At 41.1% G+C, this 26,097-nt stretch overlaps 1 protein-coding gene across 1 annotated transcript in view; it reads left to right on the plus strand.

Annotated features, from left to right (window-relative positions):
• RXFP2 (relaxin family peptide receptor 2) overlaps nt 1-26,097 on the plus strand; it is a gene marked incomplete at its 5' end in the record, with an annotated part of 53,403 nt that overhangs the window by 21,076 nt on the left and 6,230 nt on the right. Inside the window, 12 exons of the mRNA XM_073211558.1 lie at nt 763-834; nt 7,432-7,503; nt 8,129-8,200; nt 9,725-9,796; nt 10,823-10,894; nt 13,159-13,230; nt 14,685-14,756; nt 17,718-17,789; nt 17,890-17,961; nt 20,120-20,191; nt 22,657-22,886; nt 23,481-23,891. Of these exons, the coding sequence (XP_073067659.1) occupies nt 763-834; nt 7,432-7,503; nt 8,129-8,200; nt 9,725-9,796; nt 10,823-10,894; nt 13,159-13,230; nt 14,685-14,756; nt 17,718-17,789; nt 17,890-17,961; nt 20,120-20,191; nt 22,657-22,886; nt 23,481-23,891 (1,361 nt within the window). The remainder of the gene's footprint in view (nt 1-762; nt 835-7,431; nt 7,504-8,128; nt 8,201-9,724; nt 9,797-10,822; nt 10,895-13,158; nt 13,231-14,684; nt 14,757-17,717; nt 17,790-17,889; nt 17,962-20,119; nt 20,192-22,656; nt 22,887-23,480; nt 23,892-26,097) is intronic.

Consider the following 26,097-nt stretch of genomic DNA (forward strand, 5'->3'; position numbering starts at 1 on the left):
ATCTTCATGCTATTTTCCCCTAAAGTCATATGAAAGCCATGTAACTGGATCCAACGTCTCTTTGTTCTGCTTTATGCTACTTGTATATTGGCAAAATAACAGCGCCTGCTTTTAAGACCACCAGCCATCAGAGAATTCCAGTCCTTCTCCAGGGAAAAAAACATTTTCAACACTGTATGTTCAATTAGCCAGGTTATGCTTTAGTTCACAGATGTCCGGAGTTCTTATTTTTAATTGCTTTCTGATGTAGGTATTATTAGGAAAATGCCAGATCTGTACAACTAAAAATAAAACTCAAAAAGGAAGAATACTCACATATTTGATCTCATTTTTAATGGTAGCCAAGACTGCAGAGATGTAAGAGCTATGAAACTAGCTATGTCATCATCCTGTGAGCTTTTCTGTGCTGTGAAAAAACCTTTTGAGAGCCTCAGGAATTTCAGTCATGTCATAATTTGGGCATGTGTGAGTTGGTTAGGATTTGTGGACTTTTTGGTTTTGTTAAGTAAAAAAGTTAAATCACTGTAGACATTCCAGACTATTAACTAGCTGACTAGACTTGTCAAATGTTTGCAAACTGCTTTAATTGTGCTTCCTAAGCTTTTTCTTCTGCCATGATAAAGTTTTAAGTTACTTTGTTTTTTTCAAGTGTGTGTTAAGTAGCTTGGAACATCACCAATATTTACTTCTCAAGCACAGTTTCTAAGGAAGAGTGGTTGGTCATAACAATCGTAATGAAGTCTGCTTTACATGTTATTGTAGGTCTCTTAAGAAAAACAAAATTCACAGTCTTCCAGATAAAGTTTTCATCAAATACACAGAACTTAAAAAGATGTAAGTAGCTATTAATAGTGTTTTTTAGGGGGAAATCCTTGTGATGTTTTGTTTAAGATGTTTTTGATCCTAAAGTAAAATGAAATATAATGTTGATTACCTGTATCATTAAATTAATTTTTCTAAATATAGTGAAGATTAGAAAAGAAAGCATTGAAAAGTAGTATCTTTCCATTTCATAACATAGCTGAGCTAATTTTGATTTAAACTATTTTTACAGAGTTAAGAGTTGAGAACAGGCATTTTAATAAGAAAACACATAGTTGAATGCTTTTCTCCAGGATATTTGGAAAATGACATTGCAGATTCAGAGACATTAGATGCACTTTTTAACTTCAAAGAAAAATGTTAGCATAGGCAAGAATGATCAGATCATTTTAAACACATGACAGCTGTCTCCCAATAGGAGCAAAAACACAATCTGAGTGAAATCACGGATAAGAGTATGTCTGAGGAAATAAAATGTTAATAAATCTGGTGCAGTCAGCAGTGAAAAAATGGTAATCAGTAATGAACAAAGTGTCAAAATGTTGCCAATATCATCCTAGAAAGCAAGCCAGGGTTGGGGGGTATATGACCAAGAGGCAGCCTCTATGGGGGGACAGGGATGGACTGGTAATTGTCACAACTTACATAACTGTCTCTTGATAGAGAGTCCTTGCTTTGATTGCCAGCTCACCAAGCAACTTTATGATAACTACATTAACTTTCCAAATTACTCATACTAACATATTTGGGAAACATTCTTATTTGTGGAATAAGATAGTTCCCATTTGAGTAAAGAAAATGAGATTATTCAAACTTTTATGAGTTTGACTACTGTGTGTCAGTCCCTCTATGCCCAGTCACTCTGGGATAATGGAGAGATCAAGTTTCTATACTTGCCAAGATGGTCATTAGAGTAGACTTAAAAATTTGCAAAGTTATGCTGTAGGGCCCCTTGGCAGGGCCATCAGCTTGTTATTTTATCCATCAACATTCGGCACAGAGGAGGAGTTTTGTAGAAATGTGGAATATGCCAAAACCAGGAATGAAAAACGTCTGATCCTTTGCTGATACTGGACAAACATATTTGGTTTCAAATCCCACCGACAGCTGTGTGCTGTTCATGAATCCAGGTCCAGAATCCCTCATACAAGACAGGAAGTCATTGACGTAGGTCCGTTGGTGAGGTGGAATTTTATGTGAACATAGATAACCATGCCTGGGTTTGATTATAGCCTGTGTGAATTTCATCTGCAGTCAGGACCTTCTTCTCCATCCTGGAAATGTGGTCACACTGTCATTGTCACACAGGAGTAGCTGTGCATTAGCTCTGGGTTTCCAGATTCCTCTAGAGAACACACTGCTTTTAATCTTACTGGGAATTCTTAGGATCACCACATACTCATTCTGTGAATCAATATAGTCCTTGCACTGCCTGACTTACGCTCAAGGGAGGACAAACAAAAGAGCAATAGCAGAAAAAAGGAAAAAGATTCACAGTTTAGAGCGCCTGTTGAAATTCTATTACCTGGAGCCATAGAAGTTTGATGAATCTCTAATTAAGTCTTTTCATTATTCATGACATAATTAAAGTCTGCAATGGTTAAATGAGTTACCTAAGATCTACAACTAGTTAGTGGAAAAGCTAGAATTAGAGCCTGATTTCGAATGCCTAATGCAGTGTTTATTTCACAATAACCAGAAATGTAGAGATGGAAAGAAATTGTTCTAGCATCTAATTGAATCTTCTACCAACACATACTGCTCTTCAACACACAGACCACCCCTCCTTCTACACATTTTTTTCCCCTCTAATTTGGGGAAAACTATCTTCTGGGGGGGGCAGAAGGCTCAACTGAGGATCAAGCAGAGGAGCATTAAAATTAGACTTCTCAGGCCAAGTGTTTTCCCAGACTGCTGACCCAAAGCCTTGTGCTACATCTATATTTATCTCTCACAGTATCTGCTATTCCACTCAATGGAAGAATATGGAATCACTAATTTCGCTAATTCAGGCCCCAGTTTTTCCTAGTTAAAAAGAGTAGGGATTAACCTTAACTGCCTAAATCAGCTGGAAACTTCTCCAAATAAATGTTTAATCCTACTTTGAGAGAACTTAGGTACCACATCATAGCCTGGGTATCATCCAGCAAGGGTTCTCCTGATGCAAGGTGCTATTTGATGCTTTCTAGGCAATTTGATTCTCCCACAGACTCCAGAGAAAAGAGACTAGGAGACTGTCATCAATGAATATTCACGAAGTGTCTATGCCATGCAAGGTGCAATGTCACTTTTTAAAGTTTACAAAGGGTTCTAAGATTTGAAATTCTTATCTGATCCTCAAAATCTGCAGGGTGAGGCAGAAATCATGAAGGTCCCTTTCAGGATGAGGAAACCTACTCGGGAAAGAGAGGTTGTTTGTCCGGAGTCAGCCAGCTGGTGAATAGCAGAGCTTGGCCTCGAAGCCAGACCTCCAATCGTGATCCTCTGGAAGCTTACCCACACGGTCCAGTCTCAGAATATTGTTAACCATCAAGGAGAATGTCCAGGAACCAAACTCTGCTTTGAGAATGACTCAAGTTCTTCACAAGTGTCACTAGAAGCTCGTAGAGCCGCTCATAAGCTTGGCAGCCCTTCCTTACGGCCGCTCCCCTCCCGCCTCCCAGCAGCTCCGGCCACTCTTCTCCAACCACCAGCCTCAGCCCAGCCCGGGCCTCTCCTGTCCTTCAACACTACCTTTTCCTCCAAATTCTGCAGTACAACAGCTCAAGTAACCAAGGTAGCAAAACTCCACCTACTCACTATCCTCCCAGCACTCTGTCATCTGAAAATAAGATGACCCATCTTAACCCAAGATCTGGCATAAAATACCAGAGAGGATGTGGCCAAGTCACCTTTCCAGGGCCGTTATCATCATCCTTCAGACAATAAGTATTGTCTTTTGTTTCGTCCATAAACACATCATGAAAACACATGATCGGTGTCTGGTAGACATTATACCGAGCATTTCTGTTGGTCAGTCTTTCAGAGAAGGTCAGGAGGGTCTGACATGCCCTGTTCTCTCCGTCTTCGAGGCGCTCGCAGAGCGGTGTTCTATGAGCCTGCTCTACGATCTCTCCCTAAACAAATGTCAAGCTCATCCAGCCACAGCTTGTGACATCTACTTTTTCCATTTTTGAAAAATGAGAACTATGCTTTCCATCTTTAATTTTCCAGCTGCTCTTCTCCTTTCTAGATTTCTCAGTAATTGGTCATGATTCAGTGTTTTCATTTTTGGTGTTTCTCAATTTCTAGGAGAAATTGCCCAAGCCAGAGAGCTTTAACTCATTTTGGTGAATGTACTCTATCATCTGGGCTTGAACTGCCCCAACCCTGTATTCTCTCTATTCATTGCAGTCCTGAGATTATCTCTTGGACTGAGAAGACAGGAAAAATGCAGGGAGTTAAGAATTTATATTTATATATTATTTATATTATTTCATCATATTATAAAACAGTTCCCATATACTAGGCTTGGTCATTTCCTTAACATTTTCTTGTTTATAAAGTATAACTAGAAATACATTTCCATTGCCCACGGTGTTCTTTACTCTCTGAATTTTGAACATGACTTAGATCATTCTTTGGACTATGATTCCATTTTTATGAACCCTTCCCATTCATCCTTGAATTATGAAGAACCCCCCACTGACTACCTACCTCCTTCTGAGTTGGATGGTCCTAGTTTTCCCCCGGTACCGTGTACCACTACCCCTCAATGTTGCATATGTCAAAACACACATGAGGATCAACGATTATTTGTTGAAGGAATGATGTATACAACTAACCCACAGGACTAAAGCAAAGGTGTGGAGCATCTTCAGCAGGGAGAATGAAAAACATAATCAGAAACCCTCCAAGGATATTGTGACAAGAGAGAAAAGGGCAGTTTTCTAAGAGAAAAGGGTTCCCATAGGAAACAATGAAACATATGCTGGAGAAATCATTGAATCATAATTGTAGGACCTTTAGATTCCTGGCTAAAGAATTTCAGTTTTATTCTGTTTGACTAAGGAAAAGGCCTACCCAAAGGTGTAGTTTACATTGTATTGAACCAATAAACTTAATATGCATTTTTAAGTTGTATTGGGATAGATCCTAGGAGATCACCAAATTTAATATTTAATGCTAAGTGATTCTCTGGCCTGGAATGCTGTAAATATTCACAGTGGAATAGAGGCCATTTAGGCATCCAGAAAAACAAACTCCTAAATCAAAATGAAATTCTAGTTGCCAGATGGTAACTCTTGCTCAACTTATCTGAATGCTTTTACTATTGATCAGTTTATTCATTTTAATAATCTTTTACTATATCCAGCCTTTCTAACATTGCATGGAGGGGAGCAATTTCAGATGACCTTTCAGAGAAATAAAATATAATTCAGGAGATTGACTATAATAGTTTATCACTGCTACCATGGAAACCAACAGCAATTTTCCTCCTCATTGTAATATAAACCTTATATAAACCAGGAATTCCTTCTTAAACTGGGTTCTTATTCAATGCAGTTATTGGCAGCAAAATATAATTCAAGTCTGCTTGACTCATGAATACAAAATGTTGGATTAAAAAATAGCCTATAAACACGCATGTCATTAAAGCATTTATTTGCTCTAGTTTCAGGTACATAAATTCCTGGTGTTTCTGCTTGAAAATCCCTGACAGCTGAAACAGCAGGAATTCATGAACTAGTAAGTTACTCTTAGAAAAGCCATTTCATGTAAAGTATATTAAATGGGCTCCTATCTCAGCTCTGAATAAAAAGAGGACACCATTGCCAAATTGTCATGTTTCCTAATTTCCCCTTATATTCACCTAGCTACTATTCCGCAAAGAAGAAAGCAGGTGCTAGGGGATCAAGTGAAAATGCAGCAGCCTAAGTCTGAGACAAGATATCTGGGACTCCAGTTCTCAACAGGGTGCCAGCAAGCTGAGTAAATAGAAGACTGGAGGCTTTATTATTGTAGGCATTGGAATCTTAACTCAAGGTCAGGAAGGCAGTTAGGCTGTACACATCAGATGAGTCATGCAGATCAAATGCACAAGGTCAAATTCAGAACTCACGATTACATGCATCCCTTCAGTACTGACAACATGTGGGTAAAATGTGCCTGGTGCTTTTGAATTACTTACCCTGAATAAAATGTAAACAGCACTAGTTAGGTAGTACATTTTATATTAGGAGGAACTTCAATATACCTTTCTTATAATATATGCTTTTCTCTTTTTCATGTGCTGTTATAACATAATTTATCGTATTAACTTTCATTACATCACTGCAAGGGCTTTGAAAATGCTGAAACGGATACTGATCTATATGGGTTTATTTTATTCATAGTAGAACTTTAAACCAAAGGCAGAATTTATGTTGCGATGGGAAGCGTCTTCTCACAGACACGGTCCAGGGGCTGTGGGTTTGGAAGGAATGGCACAAGGTGCTCTGGGCTTCCGGTTTACTTTGTAGGAGAGAAATGGATGCTTTCTGAACTGCTATGGATGTAACGCAGGTGCTCTGTAGTACTGATCTTTCCACGTGGCAGTACACAGATAAAATGACAATATTTGTTCAACATTTAGGGTAAAAAATATGGGTTTGCTGGTAACTGGAGCCTCGTCTCCGCTTTACCTAGCTGTCTATGGGGCTGAGGGCTTCAATATCCTGGCATACCTGGTACAACATTCATGACTCAAAGGCTGGGAAGTTTTCCTAGGAAATAATTGTGGCATAACAAAATTCACAGGTAGCTGAATGAGCATATGTTTCAGCAATAGATTTTCAGTGAAGTAACGTAACAAGAAAATGTTACATATTATATATAGCAAGAGCCCAACCAAATCAACAAAAGAGAAAGGAAAGTCGTTCAAAGGATTATGTGCCATTAGTTACTATATTAGTAATATTATTTCCTGTCCTGAAAGGTCTTTAGAAAATATGAATTAAGGCCTAACCTCCCATAATGAGCACAGGAAATGGAAATTATTTACTTAGATTGCTTCCAACAGTGCTATTATTGAATCAATACTATATTGCTAAATTGCTTCAGGGGTTAAACAAGGCATGACCCTGAGTGTAGTAGCCCCAGTTCAACTACTGATGCTACTTGGGACCTCGCCAGCTGGCTTTGTGCATCTCACTCTGTATCTCAAAATAGAAATGATTAATACTTGTCCTCTCCCTTTTGGGGAGCTAATGAGGAGTTCAGGGTGGAACTCTGAGCAGAGACAGGAAGACAGCTCAGCAGTCAGATGCTGGCCAGTCTCACGTGGTACGAGACTCCAGCAGGTCAGAACAAGAAGACCCCCAGAGTTCCGGTTTGTGGCAACAGGACTAGTTCCCTCCACCAACGCGTCACACTGGAGTTCCGTGGTCCAAATCACGCACGCCCGAGTCTCACTGGAGGGGTGCTAGGGGGACAGCATGCATTGGCTGGGTTCAACCTGAGAATAGCGTTTGAGAGTTTATAAACCAGTTTCACAAATTGTCTTTAGGTAAAGAAAGTGGAGAGCCCACCCAACAGCCTACCAAGTACAAAAACCGTAATCACCTGGCACTTCTGTCTTATTCCTACCAGATTCCTGCAGCATAACTGTATTAGACACGTATCCAGGAAAGCATTTTTTGGATTACATAATCTGCAAATATTGTGAGTAACTTCTTTATAATTATATTATGAGTAGAATTTTCAGTATAGATTAAAGGGTAGAATGGTATATTTAAAAGGGATGATTTGACTATAAAGAAACAGGAGGAACAGGTTATCACAAAGTACTTAGATTAGTTATTCCGCTGAAGGAATTATAAAAAGATTCCTAGTTTTTGACATAAGGTGGATGCAAAGGTTCTCCTTAACCCTATCTTCTCAAGTGAGGGTTAGTTCCACAATTTTTGAGCATTTTATTTTTTCTAACCCTTGCTAAATTACCTATGTACTTTCTTGAAATGCTAGTCTTTTAAGGATGTGACCCAAAAGGACAAAAGCAAAAATTGCCCCACATATTTATTCTAGTCATATACTCTAACATACTATAATATTCCAACACACTATTCTGGGGCACTTTCCAGGCACTGGCCCCGGGATTGCAAACAATAGGCTTGGGGATATCTGTATTTCTTGGCTGTGTTTTGATTTTTCCTCTTCTGCTCAGCCGGTAGAGTGCTTTCAGAAACAGATGTCCATACTTCATAATTATCATGAGAAGCTCATATTCTAATGATATGTGAGTGACAGTATCGAGTTTGCCTAATTAACTCACCCATGCTATTTGTAGATATCTCAGCCACAACTGCATTACAGCTCTCAGACCTGGAGTATTCAAAGACTTGCATCAGCTCACTTGGCTGTAAGTATGCTAGCTCTTTCTTCCTCCACAAAGGATCCTGGTCTTAATTCCATTTGTGCATCTTGTTTTTCTGATTGTCATACCATCTGGAGCACTTTACCCAAGCAATTCAGATAATGGCATGCTGAACGGAAGTTGTGTGTGAGTAAACTGGCACCATACTTTTCCAGGGGGCCTTCTGAGCCCAGCAGTAGGCTTGCTAGGCCCATCCATCCAGTGTTTACCCACAGCAGGTCAACTCTATTGGCATTTGGGGCCAGATAATTCTTTGACTGGAGGGTGGGGAAAATATGTCCTGTGTATTTTAGGGTGGTCAGCAGCATCTGTGGCCTCTCTACCCCACCAGATGCCAGCAGTTCTGGCTTCCAGAGTTGTGACAACCCGCAGTATCTCCAGACATTTCCAATGCCCCTGGGGGAATGCCATCTGTTGAGAACCACTCACCAGGAAAGTAAGCCTGTTCAGGAATTTTGTGATTTCCAGAGCATTCATAGAAAAGTCTGAAAATATGATAGTTCCTGGCATTTCACCACTTTCCAGCCTGAACCCACAGCTCCAGCCCAGATACCTGTGTTTGTTTCCATCAGTTTCAGGGCTCTCTGTATTTGCCCAGTTTCCATAGGTTGGCCTGGCCTAGGGGGCAAAGCCAGGACGTCAGCTTCGTGCAGATCCTTGGATATGCCGCGGCCCCGTGCTTAATGTCCCAGGCAATGCTCTTAATCTTCTTAGACCTCTTTTTTCTCATCTGTAAACTGTAGTCCTAATTCCTTTTTAAGAGTCATGTTGTGAGGATTAAATCACAATGCACGTATAAAGTGCCACATGCAGAGCCCTTGGCATATAGCAGGTGCTCATGTTAACTCCCTCTCTGAATCCTACATCAGGGAATTCTGAGAGGAAGATAAAATGGTACCTAGCTTCAAAGGTAAAGGGAAGGAAGGCAAATTTCCCCTTCATCTAATATTTTCTAGGAAAATACCATATATAGTTAAAAACCAGTGATTTGAATATTTAAATATTTTCAGTCTTTCATCCTCAAAGCCCTTCATGAGTTTGTACAGACCCTATAATCACATGAACATCATGAGACTGCCAAACCATTCGTGATTTCCTGAGCCTTTGTCCATTCATTCTTCATTTGGTCAGTCAGTAGGTCTAAGCATTTATGGAGCCCGTACTCGGTGAGTAAATCAGTGCAGCTTGTGCCAGACCCAAGTACCCAGAGGTGAAGGGTATGACCTGGGTCTTCAAGTTCAGTGGGAGGTGGAAGCAGGAAGGGGAAGCAATCAGCATAGACTTGACAAGTGCTGGCATGGGGCTTGTAGGAATTTGGAGCAAAGGACAGCTCCAACCACGGGGAGCAGGAAACGCTCTTGAGGGGGAGACGGGTGCCGAGTGTGGAAGGGCAGCAAGATCAAGGGCAGGTGTTGGGGGAAGCAGGATCGTCATAGGCCTTTTATTTTTTTCTGCTTTCATCCCACAAACGTCTCTGATGCTGGACATGTTTGTGATGTGTTTTGTCAGAATTCTAGATGACAATCCAATCACCAGAATATCACAGCGGTTGTTTACAGGATTGAAGTCCTTATTTTTCCTGTAAGTATTCCTCTACCTTTCAGTACCTCTGTCTATAAATTGCAAGGACACCAAACACTAGCTTACACACAGGGCTTTAAAAAAATCAAGTTAAAATTTGTATTACTCAAAACCTTTCCTGTCTTTCCAGCCACAATATTACTGTTGCTACTTCCTGGCCGTATCTCCAGGTATATTTCAAGTCTACCAGTTGATTTCTCTTTTAATTTCCTTTAGTCCTCAGGCATGTTTTTATCTGCAGTTTTTGACCAAAGATAGTATTCATGTTTATCTCCTGACTACATATAAGTCTGTTAGAATCTCCCAGGGGGTCAGCTCCAACTACATTTTTAACAGAAGAAAATGTGCCTGTGCCCAGCAAGAGTCACTGAAAATCCTAAAATCTTCATCGTACAGAGCTGTTCTCATAATTACATTTTCCGTGCTTATTAATACACTGCAATGATTTATCAGCAGGGTGTTATTATGTTCCTTTACAGTTGATCATATAGCTCATTATTTTTCCATTTGTCAAAAGGGGCCTCAATATCATAAATTAATCATGCTGCTTACTTAACATGCTGATGAGCTGTTTTCTCTCCCCAAAGGCCTCCTATTCTCGCTTCTTTGATTTAATGCAGTTTCCAATGTAGCCCTTTAATATTATAAATGATTAGTGTTTCCCTTAAAAAGAAACTTTGTATGTATGATGCTGGAAATGATTGTAAATTTGAAATTCACAAGGAAAATTGCCATGGACTTCAAAGTTATTACCCAATATATACTTTTGATTCATTTCATAAAATTAAAGTGCATATTTATTCCTAGGGTGTAGATTGTACTTTTCCATTTGTGGTTTCTGTGACGTCTGCTCCCTTACCGACACCATATCCGTGTCTAGAGGCCATTCTGAAGAGGCAGTTACATTTATATTCTTCATCCTACTTTATCGATTTTAGCATGCATGTTTTCAATTTGTGGAAATAGTAAAAATACTGTTTGCAAAGTGGCAGGTCACTGTGTTTCTAATGTCTTATTCGTGTTCAGGTCTATGGTTAATAACCACTTGGAAGCCCTTCCCAAGGAGATGTGCACCCAAATGCCTCACCTCAACTGGATGTGAGTATGCATTTAGGGGTTAATTTGCTATTTGACTGGATTAAGGAAAGTAATCCTGAAGTTAATTCATGATTACCGAAAAAGCCCATCCATGATCTTCTTTCCAAACCCCAAATCCCATTATGTTACTTCCTGGTTTAAATCTTTGGAGAATTCCCACGGCTGTCAGGGTAAAGTTCAAACTTCCCCCCGAAGCACTCAGGACCTCTCATTTTCTATCCCTCCCCCCATCTAGTCTCTTTCCCTGCCCGCCCCCCTCATGTGCCACCAATCCACTGCTCCCCTGATCAGTTTCCTGAGCACATACTGTTCCTTCTCGGAACAGTCTTGCTCGGTTATTCCTTTAACTCCAACATTTCCTTCAAAAGTCCACTTAAGCATCACTCCAGGAAGCCACCCCGGACATACCAACCAATTTCCGCGGCTGCCTCCGTGCTCCTGTTACACCGTGAACAGACTTCCAGCAAGCCACCCATTGTCTACACCACACCCCTATCTCACAGTACTAACAGCATAGAATCATTCATTTACTTGTTTGCCCTGTACAGTTCTGTAAATTCTGAGGGCAGAAACCTATCTAGTGATTTTATATCCTGATATTGACACCATGATCAACACATAATAAGTGCTCAACAAATCCTTATTAAATGAATGTGCTAAACCATTTCTATTCCTTGTTAGCTTTTAACCAATAAGTTATTAAAGCATTTATGTAAGTCTCGCTTATGTAAAGTTTCCCCACCACTACCTGCCATTCCCTGTCATGTTCACCTTCTCAGTCTCCTGAGACAGGCAATACTGTCACAGTCAGTGACTCCCTGCCCTGTGACATGTGACTGGACTGTCCCCTCCGCTCATTGCCAAATCAAGGTACCTATAAGATGATACCTTGTATTTATTTACTGATTATTTTTTGTATTTATTTATTTATACTCCTGCCACCAAAAGGCTTTTAAGTCAATAGAGGTCTCCTGTGAGTGTGCCACTCTCTTAACACTTGTGGGACATAAAAACATTTTTCCCATTTAACGAGATTCAGACTTTTAAGAGGCTACAGTGCTTATTATTTTAATCCATATTTTGACAGTGAAAAAAATATTGAGCTCCTATAAGACCTCCTAAATGGATTTAAAATAGGGTTTCAAGGGAAATGACAAATGGATTGGTGGTTTCAGTATGAACTTGAGTAAGGTTCAAAGGCAGCAAAATAGCTATTATCATATGTAAGGAAGACTGTCCAAGACTAACTATAAATACAAGTTGGCAGAAAAGTCAACGCTCTCGTTCTGAGGCCCTGCAGGAAGCGGCAATGCAGCAGTGTAGCCGAGGGCGTTCCCGGGGTACGTGTACCACCCCTGTTTGAAGGAGCCATCGGCACAGTGTCATCTCTCGACCAAGGCTTCTCCAGCATCAGCGTGCATAGCAAACAAGGCGAACACTTGTTAGCATAGATGGTTGGACCTCAGTCCTACGGTTTAAGATCCAGGGTCTGGGGTGGAGCCCAGAATCTTTATTTCTAATAAGTTTCCGGGGGACGGAGGGCCCCCACAGCCACCCTGGGAGCGGCGCTGCGCTCAGCAACAGCGTCCCTGGTCCCCCACAGAGAGAGCCCTGGCTTTCCACCTCGCAGGATGGGACACGCATCCTGACTCTGCGATTCAGTATTTGGAAGGCACCTTTGGCCTGAATTTCCCCTTCAGCCAAATAGAGACAAAAATATCCTCCTGATGTTGGGGGGAAATGAGGGAGGTAACAGTCTATGATGCCATGGTCGGTGATTACATTCAGACAGACTTGGATAAGGTGGTCAGTCCCACCACTTACCAGCTATGTGACAGGAAGGAAAGTGCACTTCCAAGCCTCAAATCCCTCTTATGTTAAAAGGGGCGTAATGATACCAGCTTAGGGGGAGTGCTGTGTTAGGCCCTCAGAACAGCACCTGGTACCATCAAAGCCCAATACATTGTAGTTACTGCTATTATTGTGGCGATATTATGGTAATTAATAGCATGGTATTCAGCACAGAGAAACACTCAGTAAAATGATGGGCTGTTCTTTCCCTCAATTTTATTAAGTTCTAATATTAATTGGAAGGAAAAAGGAGGCATAATGTTCATTATACCAGCCCCACAATGATTAGGAGGAAGACATAAAACTTGGAATGAAGTAAAAATAAAGCTCAGAGCTGTTATATCAACAAAGGTGCCTCTAGATATATGATTTGTGCAAAAACATTAAAAATGTTTTTCCTCCACACTTTTTAGGGATTTGGAAGGCAATGGAATAAAATACCTTACGAATTCCACCTTGCTGTCATGCAGTTCACTCACTGTGCTGTAAGTATACAATGGAATTCAGCAAATGAGGGGAAGCCCAAAGGATTTGGAAATCACATGAAAATATTGACAAGGAATTTTAAAGTTGTGTTCTGTGTACAGCCTTGGTCTGACACTGCAGTATTAGAAAATGCATACATGGATTTTGATCCTCACAGTGGGGCCGAGCCTTATGCTCATCCACCCACCATTTAAGTCTCCAGTGGCTCTCCTTTTATCTGAGGGCAATCATCATTTCTGTGCATCCTCTCCGATGAACTGGTACCCAGCCCATCATCGCCAAGGAAATGGGATAATGTGTGTGAAAGTGGTTAGCTAATCGGCAATTAGTTGTCACTGCCAATCACACTGATTACTTGATGTCTCTCTCTCTCTCTTTCTAAAGAAGAAAGCCATAATTTTATTCTAAAAGGAAGACTGTCTAATGTATTCTGATTGGCCAAAGGTTCTGATTGGTGATTCTAATTACTGATTATGTTTCTATGGAGTCAGGAAGGCAGACAGAGCAGTTAACAGGCAAATTTTGCACTGGTAAGCTTAAAAAGCCAAGAATTTTGCCTTTGTTTTAGCCTTAGTTATCCACACGTAGTAAGCACTTGGTAGTTTGTTGGCTGGGTGGATGGTTGGAAAAGAAAAATCAGAGTATATCCATTCCTAGTGGTTTAACCCCTCTTCTCCAACAAAGGAAGAGATAAGGCTACTGCCAGGGGGTGTATTTATTAATTAGATTGCAGATTAGCATATTTAATGAGGAAAGAAGCTATCCCACTTAGGAGATGCAGAATTTATTTTTTTTCTCATGGATAACAAGAAAGAACACTGAAACCAAACAAATTACATTGACAGCTTCTATTTTTTTTGATAGCTCCATGTAGCTTTTGCATCACTTTCATACTCGTCATCGTATGTGTTAACACCTCTGTCAGGCAGTTAGCTGCTGACCCCGTCCTTGTGCTGTTATGCTTGGAGGAGTGCATTTCTAGACAAAGGAAATGTAAAAACACCATCCCCCCCACCACATTTAAAATTTGTCCGTGGCCCCAGAAACTGCTATGAGGTTGGTTCAAGCATTGCTTTTTCTGATCTTCTCCTAAGGAACATTCCTTATGCAAGGATTGTCTCACAGCCTCTCCGAAAACTATTAACAATGTCCAGACTTGACATTACACCTGGGAATATTAGGAAAGAAACACTTTCTAAGGTAACGAGAATCCAAACAAGGTGCCACTTTATAGACCACACCCAGCACCCCCAATTAGTTATGGCAGCAGTTCCTGGACATCCGGGTATCCTCTGTGAGAAACTCCTGCCTGTGCTCGACCCCAGAACATGCCTCACTTCAGGACTTCAAAGGAGGCTCATTAAGTTACACCCAGATCAATGGCAGCTCCCAGTGAGAGCGGGTGGTTACGCCAGACGCAAACACCAGGGCTGACTCTCACCGTGTCTTGCAGGTTTCTGCCTAGAAATCAAATTGATTTTGTTCCAGAGACGACATTTGCCTCATTAAAAAATTTAGGAGAACTGTAAGTAGCACTGCCTACCAGGAGAATATGATTGCTTCTTCTTAGATTATAAACTTAAATGACTAAGTGAGACTGCCTTTCCACTAGCAGCGATCAAAATCCTGCAGAATACCGGATATTCAAAATCAATTAAGGAAACCAACATTATCCTAACGCCAAAAGCAAATGGAAATTGGACAGTGGGCTTAATATGGATTTAACCTACTCAAATTTCCCTATTTTCTTTGGGTTATTTCATATGTGTGTGTGTGTGTGTGTGTGTTTGGGATAAATGAGTTTTCCATAGCTCCTTAAACTCAGGGATCATCATGTCTAATGGCTGGAGTATAGTTAATTCTCAATAAATGTTTGCTGAATGAATAAGTGACTGACTGACATAATATGAATTACAATGGAACAAAAGAATGAAGACACTTACTGCCTCTAGGGTACATGAAAAAAATACAAATATCCAGCATGAAGAGTAGTAGTAGGTTCACTGAAAAATATTCAGAGAGCTTGTGTAGTTTTTTCTGTCCAAATATATGTTTGTAGATCTGAGCCTTGTAAAAAGCATCTGGCTTGCTATTAATTCATTGCTACCAATGCAATTAAGTATCACTGGAAGTTAAAATTAAGTCTGTTACATTACAAATTGTAGCAATTAGGGTAGAGAAATCCTTCTCCTGATCTAAATCCTAAAAATGGAAAATAATTTCTAAATTAATCTCTCCCCCGTTCTGTATGCCTTGTACTGACATCCAGAAAGGGCTGGGAAAAAAAATAACTTGGTAAGAGTAATTTGAAAACTAATTCCCAAATAATTATGATAACTCAGTCTAATCAGTAAGTACCGTAAGTCAAATCCACAAATATTTAGGAGTGCCTACTATGTGCAAGACGGTGCATTAGAACTGAAAATGTTATCATGCGATGGTAAAAAATTACAGACAGCTCCCTCAGAAGAGCTCACTCATTCCTCACAGGGACATTTATGAGCAGACCTGGGAGGATGGACACTTGAATTTGGGTTACACGGGTGGAGGGATTTCAAGACACCCCTCCCAGAGAGCAATAAGCACACTTAGGTGAGGCCACTAAAGTCTGTTCCCCACAAAAGACTGCCCTTGATTTTCAACTTGACTTTTCAATAGACACTTCAACGTGTTCTAGGTACACAAGATCATCATCCTCTTACTCTGCTGGCACGCTCTCTCCACCTGCATACCTGTGGCTTTCCTTGTGCACACGACCCAGGTGTGCTCCTCACATCTGGAGCATCAGATCAGAATTCCCAGAATTCCCAGGATGTCTCCACTGGGATGTCAAAGCAGCACCTCAGAAGTAATTTGTACATGACCCTTACCCCACTGCCAGCTTCTTCCCCCGGACTTGCTGTCCTAGTGCTATCAGCACCCTTCCTCGCAGCCGGCTGGAAGGCGGCTCCGTCTCCCTCTGCCCGTCTCTACTCCTCATACCCTAGCCGACCGCAAGCCCTGCCTGTGCCCCGTTGAAGGCCCAGCAGGTCCCCCCTGGGCCAGGGCCAGAGCCTCCGGCCTGGTCTCTCTCCTTTGCCTCTATGACTTCTCAGGCTTCTGAAAGAATCATCATCCCACAGTCAGAACATGGGACATATGCCACCGTGCTGTTTAATGCCCTCGCTCCTTGGTGCCTGCTGCTGAGCAAAGTCTTTGATGCAGTTCTTGAATGTTAATGTTCAGAAGAACCAGAGGGGATATGGGCTTTACATTGCGGGTTACCAGGCTCCCTTCCAGAGATTCTCGCCTAATGCTTCTGGAGTGGACGCCGTGAATATGCTCTTTGGCAGCACCCTCCCGGATCCTGACACCTGGACATACTGCGGGAAACCCTGCTTCCGAATGTACCCTTGGCCTTCCCATTTTGTCTTCCTATCTTCCCATACATTTCCCCCTCTACCCACGTTGGACCATTTGCTGACTCCTGCAGATGTCCTGAATTACCAATGTCTGGTTCTCTGACCCTGCTTAACCCTCACCTGAACGATCCTCTTCTTTTATTCCACCCATAAAAATCACCAAGCTTTGACCAAACACTTCCTAATTTCCCAGGCCCACTTTGACGACTTCTTCCTTGGTGTTTATCTGTACTTCTGTAATAGCGCTTGGTTCCATCCCAGCTTTATAATCTAGTTGCTTACCCTAGTTGCAAGCTCCCTCTGTGAAAGACCTAAGTCCTAGTTATTTGTAACTCCCACGTATCAGCAGCTCCAAAAAACAGGATCTTTTCTTTGACTCTTAGGCAACTTCACATCTGTTTCACTTTTAACATCTTCTCTGACTCAGAGGTGTATTTTGGATCCCTAAAGATCCCTGGTTCCTTCTGGGTCTTAAGACATCTCTTTTCCACATTCTGTAGAAATACTTCCCTATGATTCTTTCCAGATTGGACAGTCCTATTATATTCAGTTCTAAATTCTCAGTTTCCTGTGAAAAATAGTACCATATTAAAATAAGTTAAAAATGTGTGAATTTATTCATTCAAGGTTATCTGGGCAGATACTGTGTGGCCAATACTATCTTAGTTGGAATGAGAAATAAGTTGAAGATGAAGGTCTTGACTTCAGAAAGCTTACAGTATAGTTGGATAAACAACATATCATCATACAGGAACCAAGTGGAAATCACAGAAACAATGGAGAAATCAAAGTGTACATAGGGCACATAAAACAGAGGAAATAAATCAAAGTAAATGTTGAAGCCAGTTTAGGAATGTGCTGGAGAAGGGCTGAGGGTAAATTCCAGGCAGGAACTGGATGAGCAAAGTGTCACATCTGAGAATGATGGAGAACCACACCCATTTGGCTAGTTGGGTAACCAGTTATCAGGTTGGTTAAAATGGAGCATATTTTCTGTTATGTCAAATGGGATGATGATAATTATGAAGAGTAATAAGTATGTCATTTATTTCCAATGTAATTGCCTCTTTCACTGTCACCCACAGGGACCTGTCTAGCAATATGATAATGGAGCTACCACCCCACATTTTTGAAAACCTGACGCTTCTACAAAAATTGTAAGTTTTTCCTACTCTCATCAGATTGAAATGGCAACATCTTGATCTTTGAAATAATAATGCTCTCATGCTTCTTTCTTCCTCCTTCTAATTCCAAAAGGAATCTGTCATCCAATCCTCTTTTATATCTCCATAAGAACCAGTTTGAAAACCTTGAACAACTCCAGTCTCTGTAAGTGAAATTTAACAGGATGTTGATTATCATTTGAGTGGATGTACTTAGACCCAAATTTATGTTTAAGTGGGTATATTTAATATACATGAAGGCTTCTGACTTGAGCCTGCATCCTCAGACAGTTGCAAATACTGTTGTTACCATAAAACATGTATTCAAAGATGTTACCATGGAGTATGTACTGAATCTTTTTTTTAACCATTCAAATTATGTGAAGACCCTTTCTGCGTTTGAAGCTAGATATAATTCCTTCCTGAAAACTGGTTCATAGGCAAGAGTCTCATCTTAAAGTTTCCCAAAGAATTGAATTTTCAATAGCGTTGCTACCAAACAGTTGGAAAAGAACAAATTAAGATTTACCTGTGTTTTCCTTTCCCTTTTGCTAAAACAGTCCACTTGGTATTGATCTACAGAGCATGCTTTTTACTCTTCTATCAGTAGAGAAAAAAACTCTCCCACAAATAGGAACATTCAGACAATTCATGTTGTGTAGTGTTTTAGAATTTCAAACATGTTTGGCTTCAGTGCCAAGAATTCTGCCAGTCATCATCCGAGCTTCATGATTCGTTTCCCACGAACAGCCCTTGTTAGCTGAAGCTTACTTGTTTGTTTCTGCACAGAAACATGTTGTTTCTACTACATGACCCGATCTCAGCCTAATGTCTGTCTTCATTTCATCCCAAAGACCCATCTTTAATACAATACTTTTTTATTCTTGCTAAATCATTTTCTATTGGAAAATACTGCAAGATTTAGGTTCTCTCTCAAAGATATTAGGGAGCATCTGCTGACAGAAAAGACTGGGTTCCTGCTCTCAAGAAGTTAGAATACAAAAGCAAAAAATATAAATGATAGATTGTTTTTAAATATGAAAACAGACCCCAGGACGCAGGCTGAGTGACTCTTCCCTGCACTCAGCACACACTGAATTCTGAGGTCAAGATGCCATGTCACCACATCAGGCCATTCTACAAGTCGGAGTAGCGATGACCTACTCCGCACTTAAACAATGTTTCTCCTTTCTTTATTGTCTCATTCCTTTTTTCCTAAAGACTCACACGTTGACTTTGCAGACACTTATTGGCCACCATTTTATTCATAGCACTCTTTGGCACCCAGGAGACAGTGGTCTCTGCACTTTTGGAAATTATGAGCTTGTAATCTCATAATCTCACCATCCATTGTAAAGCTAACAGTGGTGACAAGTCTAGGAGAAAGCTGGGGAACAGAAGAGAGGAGGGGGGATCCTTTCAAATGGACTGACCCTCAGATGATTCAGTGGTATAATTTGTGCCCTAAATTTCATCCCTGACTGCCAAAGAACAGGGCAGTTCCTCTCTGAAGGACACAGTGGGCAAAGGAAAACTCAGAACCATGCCAAGAAATCCTTATTTGGATTAGCCAAAAAGAAAGTGATTGAGAATCAAACATCTTTCCAAATAAACCCTAAAGGGGTAAGGCTCTGCCTTTTTAGATTGTTCTCTCTCCACCTGTGTTTGCTGAGAACACGGCAGGCTCCCTTAATTCATGCCGTCCTAGGGTCTTCAAAGCATCCATATTGGAAGAAGCTTCTGGATAAGCGAGGAGCATAGGGGTTCTCCTTACAGCCCTCTGAGAGCCACTGATGGGCCCTGCAGGAGTGAAAGGAATTACCCTTCCCACTGTTGTCTTAAGAACAATTATCCTGAATTGAAGCTGCTCATACTGCTTCCCTGGTGTCCCCTCTAAAGACACACAGGCCTGTCATGAAATTATAATGTGATTAAATCCAGATTCTCACAAAACTTGCTTCAGTGATATTCTTAGGTTGGAAATATCAGCTCCTGTCTGAGACCCTAAATGCACATGGTTTATAAAATGAAACCACAGGGCCAATTTCATAATCACACAAATCACCTCTGCCATGTTTAAATTAAGTGAACAAGTGCATTCTATTAGAATGTCATTCTGCACAGTAAGGGACACATCAGCTTCGACCTACAGGGGGCATAAAGAGAAATGGCAATTTTCTAAGAGACTACCTGTAAAATTTTTGAATCCTGATATGAATTGGTAACATGAGATTTTTAAACATGGCATTTCTGATATGAGAAAGAATGTAATTGCTAAAAAGTTCAGCCCTAAAAACATGCAACCTATTGTGCATATTTTCCAGAGACCTGGAAGGGATAGAGATTCCAAATATAAATACACAAATGTTTCAGCCCATGAAGAATCTTTCTCACATGTATGTATGCATGAAAAAATGGAGAAGAAAGTATGATGCAATGTTACCTGTGTTTTAGTGTAAACTGTCTAATGTATCACTGCAATGTGTTTTTATGCAAGAAAAGTCTTTTTATTGAGAACTTTTTAATTTTGTCACCTTTGGTCCCTGTTCAAATAGAGTTCAATATTATGATGTGCCGACACGAATGACACTTCTCTCTGGAAACACGCTGTTTATCCAATTGAGGCCCACTAAGAGATCAGGGTACCAGAGTGCCACATATTACACGAGATGAAGTCACTGGCTAAATGGTACTCAGGAGACCTGCAATCATTAATTCACCTCACATGAATGAGCAGTCGGCTGCTCTATGGTTTGAGTCCCTAGGAAGAAAGGTGCTATAATAAATTCCAGGTGTTACTGTTACTAAGTGCACTGCAAAATTGAGGTAATTAATCTTTATCATAGTTTTTGATAAGTCACTTTATTAGATTTGGCTAAAGTGCACTATGGAAGTTGTGTTAATATATGTGCTTATGACATGATCATTTCTTTATCAACTGCGTAATCTATGTGTTCATAATCTCCAAAATTAACCCTTGTTACCCACAACAATAGGGAGGATTCTGATCTAAGATTACAAGTTGGGTGCAGCCAGTGGATGAAATGGTTGGTGCCAAGGTGCTCTTTTGGGAGAACATTTTGTTTATATCTGTGCAGCAGGTAGATTGATACAAGACAAGCATTTCATGTACACTACGTGGTTTTCACCATATCTCTTTCTGTGGCACCAGTAGATAAATAGTTAAGGAAGGTGTCATGTCCTTGTTGCACTCAGAATGTGAGGTTGTTTTAAAATAGAGAAATGCAACCTCTTCAGAATTTGATGGAGAAACTACTGCTTTAACATGTGTACTTGAGGCTGAGGTCAAGAAGGACCAATGATTGGCAGAAAATGTGTCAGTTGGTTACACCTGCCAACCAGTGCCATAGCCACAGTGGGAGGAGAGGTTGTGTCTCTGAGAGAGAGATGCTGGCTGGCTCTCTCTGAACATAGTGGACACAGTGGAACCCTGAAAGATCCAGGAGGCTCCAGGGAAGAGGAAAGCAAAAGAATTACATGTCAAATGCATTTAACTGCACAAATGATATCAGGACTCTAGACAGGAAGTTAAGGTCAGGGATTGTCTCCTGGTTCTCTACCTGACATGCCCAGAACCAAATTACCCATCATTCCTTTGTTCACCTAAGTATTTGCTGAGTACTAAGGACTTCCCAGGGGTCAGGCTCTGTGCAGGACCTGAGAACAGGGGGCTGAACAGGAGACACGAGTGGCTGCCCCATGGAGTTGCCATTCAGAGTAAAGAAGTCAATGCTCAAAAAGTTCATAAATTCGGTGAGGAAAAGTAAAGCAAGATGAAGGGGTATCAGAGAGACGTGACATTTGAGCTGACCTGGAGGGAGGGAGGAGGCAGCCCTGCCCATATCTGGGGGAAGAACCTTCCAGGCAGAAGGAGCAGCCCAAGAGCTGCCCTGGGCAGGGGATGAGCCTGGCCTGCTTGAGAATTAGACGGTCAGCGTGTCTGGGTGGAGAGAGTGAGGAAGGGAGGCAGTGAGGCCTCAGGGCCAGTCCCGCCAGGGCCAGATAAAGCTTTGTCTAACTTGCTGGTCCAGAAACTGAATGGGGAGATGACAGAAAAAAAGATGGAGAGAAATGAACTTGAAAACGTGGTGAAAAAAATTCATAGAATGAGTTTTATGGGAGAAAATCCTAAACACAGATATTTGGGGACTATCAATAAACCAAATGACCTTCCTAGTTCAAACACCTCGAGACTGCGCTCACCTAGGTCATAAATACAGTGATCACATGTAAACCTACCTTTTCCTCTAGATATTATTTTAAGTCCTTCCAGGCCCTGATCAGAAATCTGTGTTTAAGGCCGCTGCTTCTCCTCCCAGCTCCAGTGAGACTGAATTTTCCTAGTGGCAGAGATCCTCCCTTCCTGCCCATGTCAGGGAAAAGGAGGCCTGGCTTAAGTGAGTCTATTTAAAACTAAGTGCAATGCAGGAATGCTCCTAATGAGTTACTCTGGGTCCCTTACACCCCGAACACAAGAGCCTGACTGTTGGTAAAGATCAATTTAGCAGTAGCAATCTCCTTTTTATAAAACCCTAGAGAAGAGTCCAATATGATGCGGGGGAAAAAACAGGGTCCCAGACACTTCCAATCTCATGTCCTCCCCCGACTCTCCTCTGACAAGACACCGAATTCATTTGTCTTTTCGGTTCTTCATTTTTAAAACAAGAACATTACCCAGGGTAGAGTAATGTTGAATAAAGAGCTCTGTAGTTACATTATCACTACTAAACAAACACAAACAGACCTAGTGAAGCCACACACCTAATGGAGCTCATGGGATTGCAGCTGCTCATTGTGTCATTGCATGTAAAGTGACTCTTTTTTTTCCCTTTGACTTTAGTTATTTTAAAAACTTTCGATACTGCTCCTATGCTCCCCATGTCCGAATATGTATGCCCTTGACTGACGGCATTTCTTCATTTGAGGACCTCTTGGCTAACAATATCCTCAGAATATTTGTCTGGGTTATAGCTTTCATAACCTGCCTTGGAAATCTTTTTGTCATTGGCATGAGATCTATCATTAAAGCTGAAAATACGACTCACGCTATGTCCATCAAAATCCTTTGTTGTAAGTATGTTTTCTATCTTCTGTGAGCTGTGACTAGACATATATTGGCCTTCAGCAATGGCATTTAATATGAATTACATATGCCGGGCAATTCATTTTTCTAAGTATGAAGGCACTGTTTCCTTGGGCCTCTCTGTTCTAGATTGCATAGGTTTGCAGTGATGGAGCACCCACCCCTAGCAGTTATGTCTTAGAAATGGGGTCACGAGGAACCGATGAGTCAAGGATGGATGTAGAGGACAGTTCGTGGGTCATAAAACTAAGCTTTGTTTAACCTTCAATTATAATAGCACCAATGCTCCTCAATGCCCAGAAAATTTTTCCCTTGATTAACTGTGTAATATGCATCTACTGTTTAAAAACTACCTCCCCTCACAAAATTACACCCCCGCCACCACCACTGTTCTTTTAAATGATCAAACGAAGATCCGAGGTGGTACTTGAAAAACATTACAGCTTTTGAAGTCCGTTGCTTTCCAGGTAGTGTTGTAGGTGTTTATATACATCTATTTAATACAGGATGAAAGATGTAGATCTAGGTGGGAGCACCAGAGATGCGGAGCACCCACACACTGTGTACTGGTCCCCCAACAGGTGCGGACTGCCTGATGGGCGTCTATCTGTTCTTCATTGGCTTTTCCGATATGAAATACCGCGGGCAGTATCAGAAGTACGCGCTGCTGTGGATGGAGAGCTTGCAGTGCCGCCTCATGGGGTTCCTGGCCGTGCTGTCCACCGAAGTCTCCGTGCTCTTGCTGACCTACTTGACTCTGGAGAAGTTCCTGGCCGTTGTCTTTCCCTTCAGTAACCTTCGTCCTGGAAAACGGCAGACCTCGGTCATCCTCTTGGGCATCTGGATCGTGGGGTTTTTAATAGCGGTGATTCCCTTTTGGAATGAGGATTATTTTGGAAACTTTTATGGAAAAAATGGAGTCTGTTTCCCCCTTTATTATGACCAAACAGAAGATGTCGGAAGCAAAGGATATTCTCTGGGCATATTCCTAGGTAAATTACATTTTTTCATTTCCTGGACAAATGTAATTGCAGTAGAAATAGCAGAAAGTTCAGCAAAGGCATGTTTGTCCATCTCAGGAAGTAAATGAATATACCCAAGACTGTGTGCATTCCTAAAGAAAAGTTCTTGCTGCATATGTATGGAAATGTTTATTAAACTTGCTATTATAAAGATTCAGTAGGGGGAAACAAAAACACTGCCTGGATCTCTGGTTGATCTTGCATTATCTCTAAGACCCTTTGCTTTTCACGTAGTGACTATGAGCTGAAGGAATTCTATTTTAGCGCCTTGTCTTGTAACCCTACCAAGTTATTTGAACTCATATTCTGTTTTACAACCTAGAATGAATTAGATAAATAATGATAATGAAATTCTGAAAACTCACTAGCAGGAGATTATCTATATGAAATACCAAGAAGGTTTATTATCTTGGTGAGTGAAGTTCTAAAGTCAGCAATGTAAGAGTGATCAAGGTTTTCTTAATTTCTCCTAATTTTTTAGAAAAGAAGCCCCCACCTTCTCTGTAACAGATGAATGAGAAGATCAGACATTTAATGTTAAAAAAAACACATTTCTTATTTTCCAACAGGTATCTCTCCTGCTTCAAGTTAAGGCCATTCTTATGTCCTCTGTTTCTTAGCATTTCAATTCCCCTCAGCTAAGTGGTCAATATGCTTTATAACCCTTTCTTTTTCATCAAATATTTTACATCAAAATATGCATGTTTTCTATTTTTTCCAGTCTCTACCTACTGCTATTACCTTCCTTAAAAACCTGACAATCTCAGCCTGGAATTATTACATCAGCTCTTATTGGTCTTTTAGCCTGTAGGGGGCCTTCTTTCTCTTTATCTGCTCACCACTCGGGTGCCAAAAAGACTGGGTGCCTCTGCCCAGAGACCTTCCATGACTCCCTGCTACTGCAAGATCAAGTTTAAACTAATCAGAGAATGGTCCTAACCACTGTCCCCATCTCTTCTCTGGTGATTCCTTCCCCTGTCTCTCTGAAAAATACACTTTTTTGGTGCCATTTTGATAATACTCTTCACATACCACCCTGTTTTGTAGTTATTTTTCAGAGATATGTTACGCCAGGATATGGTAAGCTGTTCCCAGCATTGGTGCACGGCAGACAGACATTCACTGACACACACGTGCGCTCCTTTACATTCACTGATTCAACAAGGATTTAATAAGCACTTACTAGAGGCCAGGCACTCCCCTGGGGACTGGAGATACAACAGATGGGCCCTCACAGACCTACAGCCGGAAAGGAGGATGAAGACAAGTCAACATCCTTCCGTCACAGGCTGACAAAGCCACGAAGGAGGAGAGCAGGACGTTCTAGGAGCCCCAGATCGCAGGGCCCGACAGGCTTCCCAACAGAAATGAATCCCAACTGAAGCCCAAAGGGTGAGGAGGTACTAGCCAGGTGACGTCCTTTCCAGGAAAAGACTGGAACAGGCCCAGACGAAAGGCGAAAGAAACTGGGTGCAGCTGGATCTCAGTTAGGGGCAGGGAGGAGGCTGAGAGGTGATATGCTCCAAAGAGCTACAGCACACAAACACACATGTGCACACACACGTGCACGCACGCGCCCACGCACCCCCCGTGCACACACATCATCATCTCTATACCCACGGCTCACCTGGATGATGACTCCTGGAGCCCTTTTTTCTGCTTGAAGAACATAAGAAAACACAGTTTTAAATTATTTATTTGAGAATAGAATTAGATTTAGAGGAAAGCTGCGAGGAGAGTAGTTTCCATACGCCCCGCCCCCAGGCTCCTCGGTTGTTACCTTCTTATACGTTCCTGTGGGGTTTTCAGAACATACACTTTTGAGCCTTTCTGTAGGTCTGTTTTCACAATTTGTCCCAGAGGGTTCTCTTTAACAGTTGTTTTTATTTATTAATTAAACTTCCTGACAGGAGGCCCAAGATACACCAATTTTATAAACTTCTATAGTGTGACTTTACTATGAGAGTCTGTGAAATATTTTTTGGATAAAAACAGCAGACCACCGTGAATCTATAGAATTTCCCCTTAGACTTTGCCCATCTTCCACAGAGTCTAGATTCAGATGAACATTTTTTTTAAACAACTTTGAATGTATGTGCCAGTTTTATGCTCACAATGAAGAATTACATGATCACTCCTGGGATTTTTTATTATAGTAGGAATATAACAAAGTCAC

The sequence above is a fragment of the Manis javanica genome, chromosome 1 (assembly GCF_040802235.1).
Source record: "Manis javanica isolate MJ-LG chromosome 1, MJ_LKY, whole genome shotgun sequence".
Lineage (NCBI taxonomy): Eukaryota > Metazoa > Chordata > Mammalia > Pholidota > Manidae > Manis > Manis javanica.